The sequence below is a fragment of the Lolium rigidum genome, chromosome 6 (genome assembly GCF_022539505.1).
Source record: "Lolium rigidum isolate FL_2022 chromosome 6, APGP_CSIRO_Lrig_0.1, whole genome shotgun sequence".
Lineage (NCBI taxonomy): Eukaryota > Viridiplantae > Streptophyta > Magnoliopsida > Poales > Poaceae > Lolium > Lolium rigidum.
This window is the reverse complement of record NC_061513.1, coordinates 101,727,928-101,743,600: the sequence shown is the minus strand read 5'-3', so window position 1 is coordinate 101,743,600 and position 15,673 is coordinate 101,727,928. Positions and strand designations below refer to the sequence as shown.

General features: G+C 45.9%; 2 protein-coding genes across 2 annotated transcripts; both read right to left on the bottom strand.

Moving 5' to 3' along the window:
* Positions 1-335: 335 nt before the first annotated feature.
* LOC124660268 (SAC3 family protein A-like) lies at positions 336-10,064 on the bottom strand. Its single transcript, XM_047198081.1, has 13 exons — positions 9,962-10,064; positions 6,432-7,232; positions 4,836-5,678; positions 4,395-4,493; positions 4,107-4,210; positions 3,122-3,296; positions 2,533-2,991; positions 2,259-2,399; positions 2,041-2,100; positions 1,743-1,873; positions 1,524-1,657; positions 1,194-1,423; positions 336-1,102 (listed from the first exon to the last, which is right to left on the bottom strand). The coding sequence occupies exons 1-13, from the start codon at positions 10,013-10,015 to the stop codon at positions 1,004-1,006; spliced, it is 3,330 nt and encodes a 1,109-aa protein (XP_047054037.1). The 5' UTR covers positions 10,016-10,064; the 3' UTR covers positions 336-1,003.
* Positions 10,065-11,446: 1,382 nt separating this feature from the next.
* LOC124661401 (histone H4) lies at positions 11,447-11,758 on the bottom strand. Its single transcript, XM_047199258.1, has one exon. The coding sequence runs from the start codon at positions 11,756-11,758 to the stop codon at positions 11,447-11,449; it is 312 nt and encodes a 103-aa protein (XP_047055214.1).
* Between the last annotated feature and the right edge of the window lie 3,915 nt (positions 11,759-15,673).

The following is a 15,673-nucleotide window of genomic DNA, read 5'->3' as shown; positions in this document are numbered from 1 at the left end:
CTTGAGATACTTCCTCCGATTCATATTACTTGACAGTAATATAGATATATGACATATTTTAGTTGTAGATACATCTATTTTAGCATCAAATAATATAGATGGAAGGGAGTACTTAAAACGTAGTGCAAGCATTCGACTGGGGCACTTTGCAATTATTGACTCAACCAAGCGGAAGAACCATGCATCGTTTGTTAATTATGCATCTCTTTTGACAAATTGTGCTTCATGAAATAGATTAAACCTTTTTGAATTGTTATATATGCAGCAAAAAAATATTAAACGAAAAAACAAGCACATAGGTTCATATCAGAATCATCCAACTCAGACACAAGACAAGCCAGAAACACAGTTCCAATACTCCAGCAGATTCCACGAGGATGCGGTTTACTCTACATTGGCATAGTAACATAACAAGTTTCTAGAGAAAATTACCACGACTTCTGTTACTATCAAACACATTTCTTCCCCATAAGGGGACAAAATTTCGGAACAATATCAGTATACCTATGAACTATTTGCAGTTGATCGGTCAAGAATAACTGACATCAGAGCAACCTCTAAGTGAACAAAAATTGTACACTACACTGAACTGGATTGACCATGTTCTTGACAACAACATATACACTTGACGTCTAGCTGGCAGTACAAAATCATGCCCCGACTTGGTGACTCATAGCTTTTAATGCTACCCCATAATTTTATCTGTCATATGGAAATCACAGAGCTGGATAGTTATCACCCCTTGCCAAGTTTCGACGGCGTCAGAGCACAATGTGAGGCTACTAAATAGTTTCCTACCCACGTGCTGTGTGCATCAAGTTCATGAGACCAATTCGGTGCAAGAGCCAGTGCTTCCCCTCTCATCGGATCCATTTCATGTGTCTGTCCTGCATTAATAGAGCGTTCCTCTACTAGCATTGGCAGTATGTACTAACACAGTACATCCAAAGCTTAGTGCCGAAGGAGTACTACCTGCTCACCAAATCACCCAGCCTGGCATTGTTTATGATGCCCGCGCCAAAAAATCATCCACAGCAAGAGATGCATCGCCATGCGAAACAGCATTATCAGGTTCCGGCATGAATAGAGATGCAGAAGAAACCTGTCAAGGATATATGCATGGCAGGATGTTTTAAAGACCACAAGATAACACAAACACTAGCGCACGAAATTGAACTGGGTACAAGGTTTACTTTTGTGTCTATCTGCAACTCCCCGTTGTTTCCATCTACTGCAAGAATAGCACCATGTGCTTTCAACCATTCTTCACATTCTTCCAATCCATCAGCTACTTCAACCTCACAAACTTCAACAACCTTCGTGAACCCCAAAACCCGTGCAGCATATCTCACAGGCACAGTTGGACGATATGATTTTGACATGCATTTTATTGCCTCAAAACGCATCCGCTCAACATAGAGGTCTGTAAAGCGAATAGCATAAGTAGCCACGCATCAACTTACTGAAAATATCTCAAATTGACAAAAAAAAATTGGAAAGGGGGCAATAAATATCATCTTTACCCATAAGACACGAATTCAACCCAGGCGCTTTTTTGTATAATTTGAAAAACATGACATAGTTTCCAGACGAAACAGCAGAATGAACGGCAAGTGCATGTTTGACTGTTTCGTCTAGCTTGGCTTCCTTCGACAAACTGAGAAAAATGGATTCATCAAACATGGCTAATGTGGCAACTGAATAGCTGATTTGTGTATGCACTTATTATGCAATAGATATACCTTGCCATGGATGAAAGCAAGTCTCTTTTGTTGTTAGAGTGTAACATGACACATAGCAAGTTGTAAGCAGAGAACTCAAGATGACAGCCTGAGATCCCTTCGCCATATAACCTTGTCAACTGCGATTGGCACTGCCAAGAATTGCAATAAAAACATATTAAAAACTAGTCTGTTGCTTTCAATCTCTTTTAGGCGGCTGGACCATCAATATAAATTATCAAATAAGAATACAGCAGCCGGTTTTAAGGAACTAGAAAATGAAATAGAGCTAAGATGAAGGAGAACAAGATAGGCCAACCTGATTATATTCAGATAAATCTCCCGCTTGAAGTGCTAATCGTGCATGAGTTTCGTAAACCTGAAATAAGAACAGAACAATCAAGATGCAAGCTATATAGAAGGAAAAACCAAACGATTTTAGAAAGTCGGACTGTTGCCCTCATGAAAACTGTGGACAAATTGAATACTGATACTAAATGCAGTATAACACAATGGGAAGTTGTTATCAAGGAATACCTTGACAGTCAGCTCGTTCTGAATCCTCTGAACAGTAAGGTCTTGCCTAATAGACTTCAGTTGATCACATTTATAGAGGTAATTCTTTTCACAAGTTTCAACCATGTGAAGAGCTTTCTCTAAGACATCTTCTGGCCTTACCTGCAAAAGATGTGATCAGAAAATTAAAGCAAGAAAACACCAATATTTGTTAATAATCGCTGAATCTATTTCTGTATCCGTGATATGTTTTTCCAGCCTAAAGTTTACAAGGCAATTAGCAAAGCATGCTCACAGTGGCAGGATCAGGTGCTGATGTAAGGCGCAGATATCGTTTCTCAATTTCCTGACATGTTCCCTTGATTGTCAGTGCATCCCAGTCCAAATCCTCAACTGCCAATGTAACACCATCTCCATTAATTTTGTTGGGAAGCATCGGCATAGCTTTCCTTATGTATACATTGGCCTTATGTGGTACGGAACTTCCAGATTTTGATGATGCACTCTGACCACGTTCAAAGCGCTTTGATCTATGCTCCCGCCGTTTCTTCTCCTCTGGTGAATTTGTTAGTTGCATTGAACTGGCATAATATTTCGCAAGATCCTGCTCCTTGTCGCTGTCGCTTGAAGCATTTCCATTTTTGTTTACATTTGTACTACCACTTGTCCGCTGCTTTTTAGAGGGCCTCTGACTCCATTGGCTTGAAGGAGCTTGACGGGATTGGACAAATCTCCCAAGATCCCAACTGTTGCCCTATATATGCAGCCAAAAATTCCAGAAAGAAAATAATTTGAGTAAACAATAAGCTTAGGGCAATGACCATATTCAAATGCACAATTTTCCTAAGGAGAATTTTAGTAAACAAACCCATCTGAGGGCTTACCGTTCGTTTAGCAGCTTCCCAGGTAGAAATGTTACTTTTTGCTGGTTCTTTAGGAACCACTTCCACCTTGTTAATGACTTTTTCATCAGCAACAGGCTCCCACCTACTTTTCGTACGTCTACTCGGGCTCCTCCTTGGTGTAGAAAAGGAGAAGGGACTTGAATCCTTTCCAGTGCTGCCAAAGGATTAAGACAAATCAGGAATACGTAATTGGCCATAAGCTTAAGTCCTCCGTAAGATTTAGGAGCTTCTCAGAGAAGCGAAGTGTCTTTATACTGAAAATCTGAAAGCCCCTCCCCACCAGCGTGGTCCATATGCCAGTTCCAGGAATCTCCAACCCACAATATAACACCTAGTGACCTAGACTACAAAGAATCCACTGAAATGTCAACAGTTCTCTCTGGGTGACTCATTATGCATCTAGGCTGCTTAAACAGGCAAAATGACTCGCACACACCCTGTTCTCAAACTGAAATTACAAATTTAAGCGAATGTGTTATGTTCTCCCACTTGTTTCTACGTATGCCTTCAATAATTCCTACAGAAAATAATTTCCTTTTGGTGACTGATGCCCATGATGCTACTTCGATGGTAGTACTCTTAGTTAGATACAGTAGTTTCGGTCTTCAAACAAAATTAGGTTCAAGTGATAAGAAAAATGTGAAATTCAATTCATGCAGGACCAAATTTAGGATTTCACCAAGGCTCAGGTGTTAGGAAAAATGTGAGAAATTACATTCATGCCAGAAAAAATCAAGGATTTCGCCAAATTTTAGATTAAAGTGTGAAAAGGTGAAATTCCATTCATGCCAGATAAAGCAAAGCACCTTACCCTCTTTACATAACAAAAATTGATGGCAATTAGATTTATATTTCAATATCCGAATCGTAAAAACTAGTCAAAGAAGATATACCCAACGATTTATATATTATTATAAGGCAGTGCACAACCATATGAGTATCTGAGTATATGAATGCTGGTTACCTTGTCATATCTGTGCCTGTAGCATTTTCTGGCAAAGCTAATAACGGCTCAATGTCCCAGTTCTTATTATGAAGGGTACCATCAGCAGTTGCCTTGGTTATTATCTGATATTATAGGAAGAGAAAAAACTTGGAAGTTAACAAACTTCTTAATAAACTAGACAGATTAAAGAACATTTAATTTTAATAATGCACAACCAAAATCAACTAAAGATTTTACTTTGTAACTTTAATACTTTATAAGCAATATCAGGCAAGCAGAAGCAAAGACAAGAATATATTACTGAACCTCCTTCATGATGATTCGGGTGGCAGATCTCTGGGCATCATCCTTACAACGGGAAAGATTCCGCTCAACATAAGTACAAAGTGAAACGGGGAAAGCTCCCTAAACAGCAAGAAAATAATGCAAAATAGTCGATTAGTAGAAAGATATCAAGAATAATAAGAACACCAATGCTTGACACTGCAAACATAAGGTGTTACAGACACTTCCTCTTTGCAATATTTGAATCAGGGCATTTATACGGGGAGTCAGGACAACATAATTCAGCAATTGTAGGTTTGTAGTATTGCACTCTATACAGTAGCATTTAAGATTTAGCAAGTTTACATTTCCATAGATTTGTTTTCAGTGCCTAAAGGAGTGAGGACTCCATCAAGCTTAGCTTTATGATTATATCATAACTAGTTCTCAACAAAAAGAATGGAATAAATATAATATATTCACCTGTGCTGCAGCTCCATGACCATCTTGACCTGCCTTCACATCATTCTTGGGCATGGAAACACCAACATAAGCAGGTTTTAGCGATGAAGCAGCTTGTAATTTTGACTCTGCTTTGGGCAATGCTTTTGGGACATCTGGAGCTATTCGAGGGTTTGTTGGGATCTGAACTTTATTTACCCTGGTTGCAGAACCCTGCAAGGTTGGCTGAGAGTTTTCATAAGTATGATTTACTGAATAAACATTTGAGCTTTGACCTTGCACATGCAAAGCTTTCTGTTGATCGGCTTGGTTATTTAGTGGTAACTGACTATAATTTGCAGAGCTTTGTTGGTATGCAAGTGCCTGGTTCGCATACTGGTTCTGAAACCCATGAACTGAAGCTGTCTGGTTAGTATACTGATTTTTAAAACCTGGAGGGGCCGATGCCTGGTTGATGTGCTTGTTTTGAAACCCTGGGGCACCTGGTGCCTGGTTGACATGCTGGTCTTGAAACCCTGGGGCGCCAGGTGCCAGGTTGATGTGGCTTTGAAACCCTGAGATGCCTGGTGCCTGGTTCGCATGCTGGCTTTGAAACCCTGGTGCGCCTGGTGCCTGGTTCGCATGCTGGCTTTGAAACCCTGGAGCACCTGGTGCCTGGTTGGCATGCTGGCTTTGAAACCCTGGAGCACCTGGTGCCTGATTGGCATGCTGGCTTTGAAACCCTGGAGCGCCTGGTGCCTGATTGGCATGCTGGTTTTGAAACGTTGGAGTGCCTGGTGCCTGGTTGGCATGCTGGCTTTGAAACCCTGGAGCACCTGGTGCCTGGTGGGCATTCTGGCTTTGAAACCCTGTGATTCCCGCTGCCTGTCAATTGGTAGCAGTTAGAATTTGGAGCCCTACAAAAAAAATGCTAGTGCTAGTATAAAACCTGGAATAACATGCTATTGAACAAGAAATACAGGAGAAACTCTCCTCCCAAAAGAGAAGGAGTTAAAATGAACTATAACACATGCAATAAAACCCTTCAAAATAAAAGGCCTGTCACATGTCCCTGTGACCTTTATGGACGCATTAGAAATTAAATGATACATCAGTTGTCACCCACTACAAGGTTCCGATTGACTAGACTAAGTAGATTACACAATAGGACCACAAGGCCTGTTAAGACTACCCTTCTAGGGCGAGGACAGTTATGGGAGTACATACCATAAGAAGACTCATAATGTTCTATAAGTGTATATGGAAGAGCATGTATCACTACAAAAAGAAAAAGGGGAATGGAATTTTGAACGACCACAAGTAAAAAACTCGAACTGGGACATAGGTAAAAAAGTTAAGGAGATAGTGCCACAAATGATTTTATTGCAGTGGACGTGTAGCTTTGTTTAAGCTGAGTTAAACAAAAAAGAGAATAAGGGATGGACACACCAATATCCTGAAGCCACTACACTATATCAACCATAATGTCCATAAGCAGTCACACAAGGCTACGTTTACAGGGGAAAAATCCACATGAGAAGATAAATGCAAGTTTAGGGTCTTCGCACGCAAAAGGACTGCAAAAAGTCATTCGATCTATAATTCTTAAAAATAAGAAACCAAATAAGAGTAATATACCTGCAGAGGAGGTGCAGTAGATGCAACTGTATCATTTTTCCATTGTGTGGTGCCTGGTGGAGGTGGCTGTGAGCTGGGGTGTGCATAACCAGAACCGGCACTAGAAGCTTTTGTTTCGGACACACTGCTGCCAGCGACTGCAGAGCCTACGGGGTTTGGTGCAGACTGATCATAATAGTGAGACCACTGGGTGTACTGTTGAGGATAGTGAAAAGAATTGGTGGGCAGAGAACTAGAATTCTGGGCAGCGTTAGCATCTGATGGATTGTAAGTCTGATATGTTTGGCTGTGAACATCTCCAGAACTTCCTCCACCCCAGGCATTGTTCTGATAATAATAGTTGTTGGTTGCATATCCTGGCGCGGTCTGATCAGCACCAGCATTATAATATGTGTTACTTGTAGGACCAACATAAGATCCTGAATTCTGAAATGAAGTAAGAGGCTGATAAGCAGCACCTGAACTTGGATCTACTCCTTGTTGAACAGTAGAGTCGTTTGCAGCTTGTGGATAGTTATAGTAATAATTTGGATACTGTGCAGCATTGTAGGCAGGTTGAACAGAATTTGAGTATGGCGCATAAGTATTGGTTGCATTACTTGTGCCCACAGCCGGTTGAATCACATTATTTGCACCACTGGTCGCATTTTGAGTAGCTCCTGAAACTGAGACATCCCTTTGTGGATCATAATAAACTGCGCTTTGGTTTGAATTATCCACTGGATAGTTCCAGGAAGTCCCAGTTGAAGAAGACCATGGATGATGGCCAGATGCTGAAGATTGGTACGGAGATGAACTTGCCTGCTCCATGAACAGAGAAATTAGTCAGCTCATAATTATGTATCATGACAAAAAACAGGTATCAGCAACCACTGTTCTAAAAGGTTTGGGCTACACGCTAGACATCACCAGCCCACTAACAGCCACCTAGCCCGATTAGGTGCTAAGCAGCAGCAAGTTTTAGAATATTACACCCATTTGATGAAAATATGGAAGTAATCATAAAGATATTAGACGTTTGCTATTGTACCAAGTGATCCTCAACAATAATGCATGACCACATGAAAGAAAATCATATTGAATTTTTGCTTTTAATATTCCAACAGTTGGCAGTGTATGTTATATAACATAGCTCCCTGACTGTACAGCATGCATTTACAACCTATACAAGGCAGAATTTCCTGCTGGTGTGGCCAATTTTTACAGCGACAACACGTGCACAGAAAGGTTTAAATGGCTAAGGTAACAAAAAAATGAGTATTCCTGCTACCAAAAAACAACGAGTAATTCCTTGCAAAAAAACGGAATGACATCAATGAGACACTCCACATCAACCAATTAATTAGTATACACAAATAACAAAATGACAGCATTAACTGACTGCACACTGCAATTAGCACAGTAGTTCTTAGCAGCCAAACACAAATGTTGAACAGATGAACTTTTTCTCAATCCGATTTTTGGGACAGTTGAGTTGGCATATAAATGTGGCATTCATCAAATGATTTGATGTTCACTCAACGCATGATAAAAAAGAACTGACTTATGCTGAATTATTTGTTGGTTAATTTTACAAACAGACAACCCAAAAGTTAAATCTTCACAACTATGGCCAAAGCCATGACCTCACGCCATATGACACACTTTCCTTGATAACATAAATCAATGTCAGCCAACCGTAGATGCCAACCATGCATTATTGGGAACAAACAATTGCCGAATGAACTTGCCATATATATCTATGTGGTCACCTAGGTCGTCTTGACTAAAAACATTGTCACATTCAAACTCAAAAGAATTTCCAGTATGTCATCGAACATGAGCAACCAAGTTGCAGACAACGTTAAGCTTAATAAAAGGCAAGCACTCCGAGTACTTTTTACTGTACCATACGGGCTACCTACCAGGAGGGCTTAATCACTAGAAAGAAGTCCATATGACCCCCCTAAGTATTGTGTTTGGGATGCTAACCCCCCCTAACTACTAACCCGGACAAATAACCCCCCTAAGTATGCAATACCATGCAAATTACCCCCATACCAGATTTGGCTGTTTTTTAGGTGGTTTTAGTCCACGTGTACAAGTGGTTAGACGAGCAGATTCTGGTCCGGTTGAACCTCTCGCACCGCACCGCGCTCTGCTTTCTCGTCACGCACCTCGCTCTGCGCTGCCGTCGACGAGGTCAGATGATTGGCGGCAGAAATCGATGATTCGAGGGTGGCATAGCCTGGTCGAGTTCCCACACTGCTCCCCCCCTGTAGCGTGCTGCTCCGCTCAATCGCCAAGTGACTGGCGATCTGACGGCAGGAAGCGGGAGAGGTACTGGCGTCGCCCATGAGCCTGCCTGCACCAGATTGAGCATGTGCATCATCGCATCGCCTTGCAGCCCGTGACCTTGCCGACGACGAGCAAGCGCTGGAGATCACCACAGAGCAGTGTCCCCTCGGATCAGCTGCGTTGGTGCTGAATCGAGGCTCAGAGCGATAGCAGCCCAATGAAGGTCTTCACCGTCGACGATGGGCGAGGCTGTCATCGGCCACGATGCGGGTTCGGTGCAGGACGAAGCCGTAGTCTGCTGCCGGTCGCGGCGGCCGTGCGCGGTCACCACGCCGGGCTTCCACGGGAGCGGGTCCCTGACGAGCATCACACAGCGCTGGAAGACGGCCGTGGCGTCGCCGAAGATGAAGTCGATGGTGCCGGAAATGATGCAGCTCCGGTAGTACTAGCGGTAGGCCTGCGCGAAGAGCGTGTCCTGTTGGCCATCGATCCGGCAGTTAAAGAAGATGGCCCGGTCTGTTGATTCACAGGAGCTGCTGGATTATTCCCTTCGAGGACTGCGAGGAAAACTGATGGATGATGGCCATTTCATTGCTGTCGGCTGCAATGCTAAGACTAGTGCAATTGAATACAGGTAAACCTTATTTCCAGTATGTTGCTCTACTTTGCAGAACTTCATTAGGCAATCCTCTTGACTTGTATTCATGGCAAGCAGGCTCGCGACCAGACCAAGTGCAGGCTGTCTAAAACCGGTTGTACACGTGGACTAAAACCACCTAAAAGAACAGCCAAATCCGGTATGGGGGTAATTTGCATGGTATTGCATACTTAGGGGGGTTATTTGTCCCAGTTAATAGTTAGGGGGGGTTAGCATCCCAAACACAATACTTAGGGGGGTTATATGGACTTCTTTCTAATCACTATCGCTGTTTGTCGCATCAAACAACGTCGGCTCGTACGGTTGTTAAACTTCCTACACTTGTGATGCAGTAAAATTAGCAGAGCTAGATATCGAATACTCGAATACCACTTCTACCAGCTTATAACAAGCTATCCACGTGGCTGAGGTGGACCTAAATATCCCAGAGCAAAGGCGATATTGTAATGCTAGTCAACAAGCATCCTGGCCATCCCATCTGCATCTCAATTCTCAGGCCACGCCAGGAACAGACCGAATCGCACGCAAGCCCAGGGAAGGAACAACGCGGAAGCGAATGCCGACGAAGCTAGGTAGAGGAGCAGCGGAAGCATACCTCGCCGGGCTTGGCGGCGGATCCGGCAGCCGCCTCGCCGCCCTGGGCCGCCATGGCCCCGCGCACTGGAGCGCCGGAGCTCGAGCCGAAACCCTAGCAGCGTCACAGAAGAGCAGAGCCGCCAAATTCGCCGCTGGTACGGACAGAGCAGAGCGGGATCGAGCGCGCGCGCGCGCCGAACGGAGGCACGTTGGGAATCGGGGGCTGTGGGGGCAAGGAGGGGCGGCGATTGGCCGCGGGGAGGATTCGTTTTGGGCCGCGCCGGCGGTGGAGAAGGGAAGCGTGGTGTGGGAGGCGGCGGATTTGATTGGGGATGCGTGCGACCGTGCGAGTGCTGCGGGAGGAGGCGAGTCGGGTCGGCGAATCGGAGGGGGAAGAGCCGGCGACGAGCGAGGAAGAAACATGTGGGTGGGTGGGCAGTGGGCTTGGTTTTATTGGCGCTGGGTTGGTTGGTAGACGATGAATGGGTTGGGCATTTGGGGAGATAATGGGCCTGGACCCAGATCGGTTCCGTCAGGCAGCCCATGAAACTTTTTTTTAGGTGACAGCGCAGGAAAGTTTGGGAGTAGTTTTCTTTTTTTTTCCCAGCTAGTACATTAGAACAGAATTCAGATGGGGACTTGCTCCTAATCAAAAAATAAAGATGGGGGGCTTGCAATTTTCTTAGGCCAGTGATTTGGATTCATCATGCTTTGCTGCGATGAACCGGTTCGTGTAGTCGATTATTCTCTTTCACAGCTAAATAGTAGTCCATCCAATGTCCAAACGAACGATCAGAGCAGCACAATGGCATGTCGATTGCCTCAATAATGGAGGGAGCAAGGAGACAGTTCGAATATGGTGAGAAACTCAGTGAAACCTACGAAGAGCAAATCCAAACGAGTTCACATCAACAATAAGGCTGTAAAGATGACACAAGGTTCGCACACAGCCACGGGAAAAACATGACGAAGATTTGCAGCGTCCAAAACTAGAACCATGCGGCAGGCTCAGTGAGCAATCAGACACTGCAATATTTCAAGGGAAAAATTCAAAAAAAAATGCACCACTTTGCTAGATCTGGAAACAAACTAAGGCAAGATATGCAGGAAACGGCCAAAAGAAGAGAGGATCAGTGTCAAACACAGCATAAAAGGAATGAGCAATTGTTCGTATCGCAATATCTGCTTCAGACAAAATGTGGTAGCCAAGAGTAAAACACAACAGTGAGAAGGGCACCAATAGCCTGATTCATAGCTGAAGCATAACTTTGTTAACACTGAAATCATACAACTCGGCAAACACCATATTTGCCCATCACAAGTTGAGAACAGCAATCGAAGCGAACACTGAACAGACAACAATCTACTACTGCTGACGAAGCTACGACTACTGCTACCCACGGAACCAGGAACCGAACACAGAGCTTCCTCCTCCCTCCAATTTCTTGACCGCGAGCCAAGACTTCCGGCACGGCCATCCAGCGCCGCGCCGCGCCTCCTCTGCTCAGCCGCCGAAGCCGTAGAGGGTGCGTCCCTGGCGCTTGAGCGCGTAGACGACGTCCATGGCGGTGACGGTCTTGCGGCGGGCGTGCTCGGTGTAGGTGACGGCGTCACGGATGACGTTCTCGAGGAAGATCTTGAGCACGCCGCGGGTCTCCTCGTAGATGAGCCCCGAGATGCGCTTCACGCCGCCGCGGCGGGCCAGGCGCCGGATGGCCGGCTTGGTGATGCCCTGGATGTTGTCGCGGAGGACCTTGCGGTGGCGCTTGGCGCCGCCCTTGCCCAGCCCCTTGCCGCCCTTGCCGCGCCCGGACATGGCTGCTGGTGCTCCTTCGGAAGATTTGGGGATTTTTTTGGAGTGGGGTTTGGTGGCTGGGAGCGATGAGTGGGACGAGCGGGGGAGGAGGGCGTTATATAGGGCGAGCAGGAGTTGTGGAGGTGGCGTGAGCCGTTGGATTGAGAAGAAATGGATGGGCGAGATCGCTGTTTCGTGAGGATGCCGCGGATCGGTGACGTGGACTGGGTGCGGATCGGTAAATTGGCAGGCGGATACCAAATTTCGTGGTTTGGGCGCCTAGTTTGAAAGCGTCACGGGAAAAGTGGCGGGGTTCGCGAGAACCGTTCCGCTAAAAACTGTGTCTCTCCTTTTCCCTTTCTTCCACAGTTCCTGAGAGAGGCGAAAGGGAGGCGTCCGGTTGTCCTCTGTCCGCCGCCGGCCAGGCCGTCGGTTCCCTCTCTCTCCGTCGGCCGCCTCGGCAGCGGGAGAGCGGGGGAACCGCGGATCTGCGGGTCCGGTGTGTAGATAGTAGGAGTAGGTCTTCCGGCGGCGGCGCTTTGGTGGTGGCGGCGCCGCCTGTTTCGAATAAGTTTCCGGCAGCTCTCGCTCCACCTCGGCGGCGTCTTTGGTGGCGGTGTCGAGGAGCCGGTCCGGCTTTTGGTGCCCGTGGGTGTGGTCGGCGGGCGGTGGTGCCGGCCATGCTTTGGGCTTTTGTCCTCCGGCTCGTTCCCCGCTGCGATGGTGTCGTTGCTCCGACGCCATTGGCGAGGTTCCGGAGGCTGCGTACGGGGGCCGCGCCGGGGTGTGGTGGTGGTTGGCTTGTTTGGTCGCCGGGAGGCTGGTCGTCGGCAAGCGGATCCGGTGGCCGTCGGCTTCAATGTCGAGGCCGGTCGCCGGGTTCGGGAGCGGAGGAGTCCGGGGCGGGTCCCCGACCAATGTTCTACAACGTCTTCGGTCCCGTCATCTTGGGCGGGCGGCTACCGTGGTTCGTGAAGCTTCAAGCGAGGAGGCCGCTTCGCTCCGTGGTGCTCTCCGACTGCTCGCTCCGGCGGCGGACGAGGCAGGTGGTGTGAGTTGGGTTGTGCAGGGGCATCCAGGGGCCTCGTTGTATTTGTTTTCTTTCTGGAGGTGTTTTCTGCTGTTGTAACAGACCAGCTGGCCTTCGCGTGCGTTCTGGCGAGTGTGTACGTGTTCGGGGCTTGTACTCTTGTTTCCTGAGTTTAACACGTATGTCTTTCAAAAAAAAAAAAGTGGCGGGGTTCTACGGTGATGCTTCTCTGGCTGGTGGGACCGCTGGTGGACATGTGCAAGAGATTTTATAATAGTTCTTTTGTAGATACTTTAATTTATATTTTAGTCTATTTTTAATATATAGGTTCATTCATTTTAATTTATATTTAGTCTATATACCTAATAATAAAGGAAGTAAAGTTTCTGCCAAAATTTTCGTTCAACAATTTTTTGGACCATATTAACCTCCCACCAAATCGCATAATAAGTCAAATTACCGTGTACCGGTTCGTTTCGTCGTAAATCTGAAACAGTTTGCATCTCGTCCGTCCGGAGTGGGCCTTGGAAAGCATTTGTTGTCGACCCAGCGCACTTCAGAAGCGAACCAGAACCAGGCCTCCACCTGTCGGTTCTCTCCCAAAATATTACAGGACGAAAAAGTATAGTTCAATAATCCCACCTCGCTTTATTGTACCGACTTGCACCTATTCATATACCTAGCTAATTGCCTGGATTATCAGCAAGGTGTCCCCAAAATAGCATGCACTGCTGACCCGTTGTATCCTGTGTGGTGGATTAAAAATACCAGAACGATGGCCAAAGAGAGGATGGAAGGAAAGAGAAAAAACAGAATGCACAGACGAGACTGGAAAGAAAGTCGAGGCGCGGGATGAGATCGAAGGAACGAGCCCCAGCTGAGCACCGTGGGATGCAACAGAGGAAGGCCGGCGTGGGGCGCTCAGGCGCGTCGCGGAGGAACCGAAGATAGGGAGCATGGCGGCGCCAGGCACTGCCGGTGGGCGGAGAGCATGGTCCGGCGGCGTAGCAAGGCTAGGAGGCGAGGCAAGGGTCCAGGATTCGGGCGGCTTCCAGCGGAGCGAAAGCTGGCGGGTTATGAAAAAATATCAGGCATAATAAAAATAAACCCGTTGCATCGCATGGACACTTTTGCTAGTTCACTTTAAAGTATTTAAAGTGTCTTATATTAGCAAACAGAGGGAATATAGCTCAATTACTTGAAAGCACGGATGCGCTCGTTCGACGCATCTTCACCCTCGCGCGGTCATCCGATCAATCATCATGCGAAGTGATTCGCGCTCAAATGCTTTCATGTCTAGCCTCTCCTCTCCTATCCCGATGCATCCCCACGCGCCTCTCCCCTGTCAACCACCCCTGCGAGCCAACCCCGACGGTCGCGCGCGCCAACCACTCCCCTCGTCACCCAATCGTCGCTTCTTGAGGCGGACGAGTTTGTACTCGCCCTGACTTGGTTCCACAACAGTTGTTGGTCCAGTAGGTCCAGGTTGGTTTGGTGTGGGTGTGCTCCCAGGGTTACGCGGTCTATGATGCATCATTCGGCCATATGAGCAGACATCCTAAGCTCTTATGTGCATGTCCATTTCGGCGGTGCCACTTCCACTATAGCTTGCACCTTACTGTCTTGAAACGTGTCGCCACGCCAGCGTTACTAGGTTTGATAACACTGTGTAGACATGATAGTATGTATCTGGTGACATTTTCATAAAGGTGTATAGACCGACAATGTGCTCTTATCACATCGTGATAGAATATAAGTGTGTAGATATGACACTGTGTCTCTTATCACATCATGATAATATAAAGTGTGAAGACATAACATCATCGTATAACAAGTAGAAATGTATGTATAAAAAAACTGAAACGTAGACATCAACACCTAATAGAAAAAACCGCTAGTTGTTGCATAACATTTGAACTGCAAAATGTTTCAGTCAATTACATCAACATGTACCACCAAAATAATGAACTTACACATAGGCTACCCTGCAATGGCATACCTTAAAATTTTGGAGTAATATAGCCCAAGCTCAGTGAAGGGAAGAGATGGGCAAGCATTGATAGAACACTAGAAGTTATACATTTAGAAACTTAGAAAACTTGAAGAGTAGAGGTCTTGACCATCACACATTGTCGACATGTTTAGTTTAGACTTGTGATTATGGCGAGTGATGTGTATATCGTAAACTATTTGATTGTTGACGACGGTATTGCACGTAGCAAATCTTCACATAACTTGGGTGTTTTCTTTTCTCAATCATTCGTCTTTTCTTGTCCTCAAGCATCCACTTTATAACTTTAGCCATATGGCTTACTCTAGCTATGTGATGCTCGTAATCAATCTTGTTGTACATGAGTGAACTACACGCCTCACAAAACCTCAGTTCCCTTCTAGGTTCTTCGTTCTCAAACAGTCACCTCAGTTTCACCTCTGATTGTTCACTTGTTCTTAAGGAGATCACACATGCAGGCCTGGATCGCAACTTCTTCAAATTTCTTCTTGTGCTTATGACCTGCTTCATGAGTGTTCAGATCGTGGAGGGTAGTGGCATTGCCATGATAACGATAGTGCTATGGTGGGGTCCTCAAGGCTAGGGTTTACTTGAGGTGATTGAATACTAGATGTACGGGTTGGTGTGAGAGACGGCGATTTTTTCTAGCTTCGGATCTCAACGGCGATGAGATCCTACTGATGCTATGAACTTTATTGCAATAGCACAAAGACATATTATAAAGAGCTATGTCTACCAACTAGAGATTCAGATTGATGTACCGCCCTATAAGCATCCCAGGCCGGCTTATAAAAATGCTAAGACCTAGGGTTTGATAGAGGTGGAATCCTACCTAACTACACATGGAGTACAAGTCTTCTGCCTCCCCAAACCTTATCGAAACCGCCTTCGTCTC

Bases quoted from the DNA above. Each gene is read 5' to 3' on its own strand.
- LOC124660268 (XM_047198081.1), bottom strand. From the start codon at position 10,015: ATGGCGGCCCAGGGCGGCGAGGCGGCTGCCGGATCCGCCGCCAAGCCC. The intron at 4,494-4,835 runs GTGAATATATTA...CTTGCTGTTTAG, and splicing joins GTCATGGAGCTGCAGCACAG to GGAGCTTTCCCCGTTTCACT. The intron at 1,424-1,523 runs GTAAAGATGATA...TTCGCTTTACAG, and splicing joins GTTGAATTCGTGTCTTATGG to ACCTCTATGTTGAGCGGATG.
- LOC124661401 (XM_047199258.1), bottom strand. From the start codon at position 11,758: ATGTCCGGGCGCGGCAAGGGCGGCAAGGGGCTGGGCAAGGGCGGCGCC.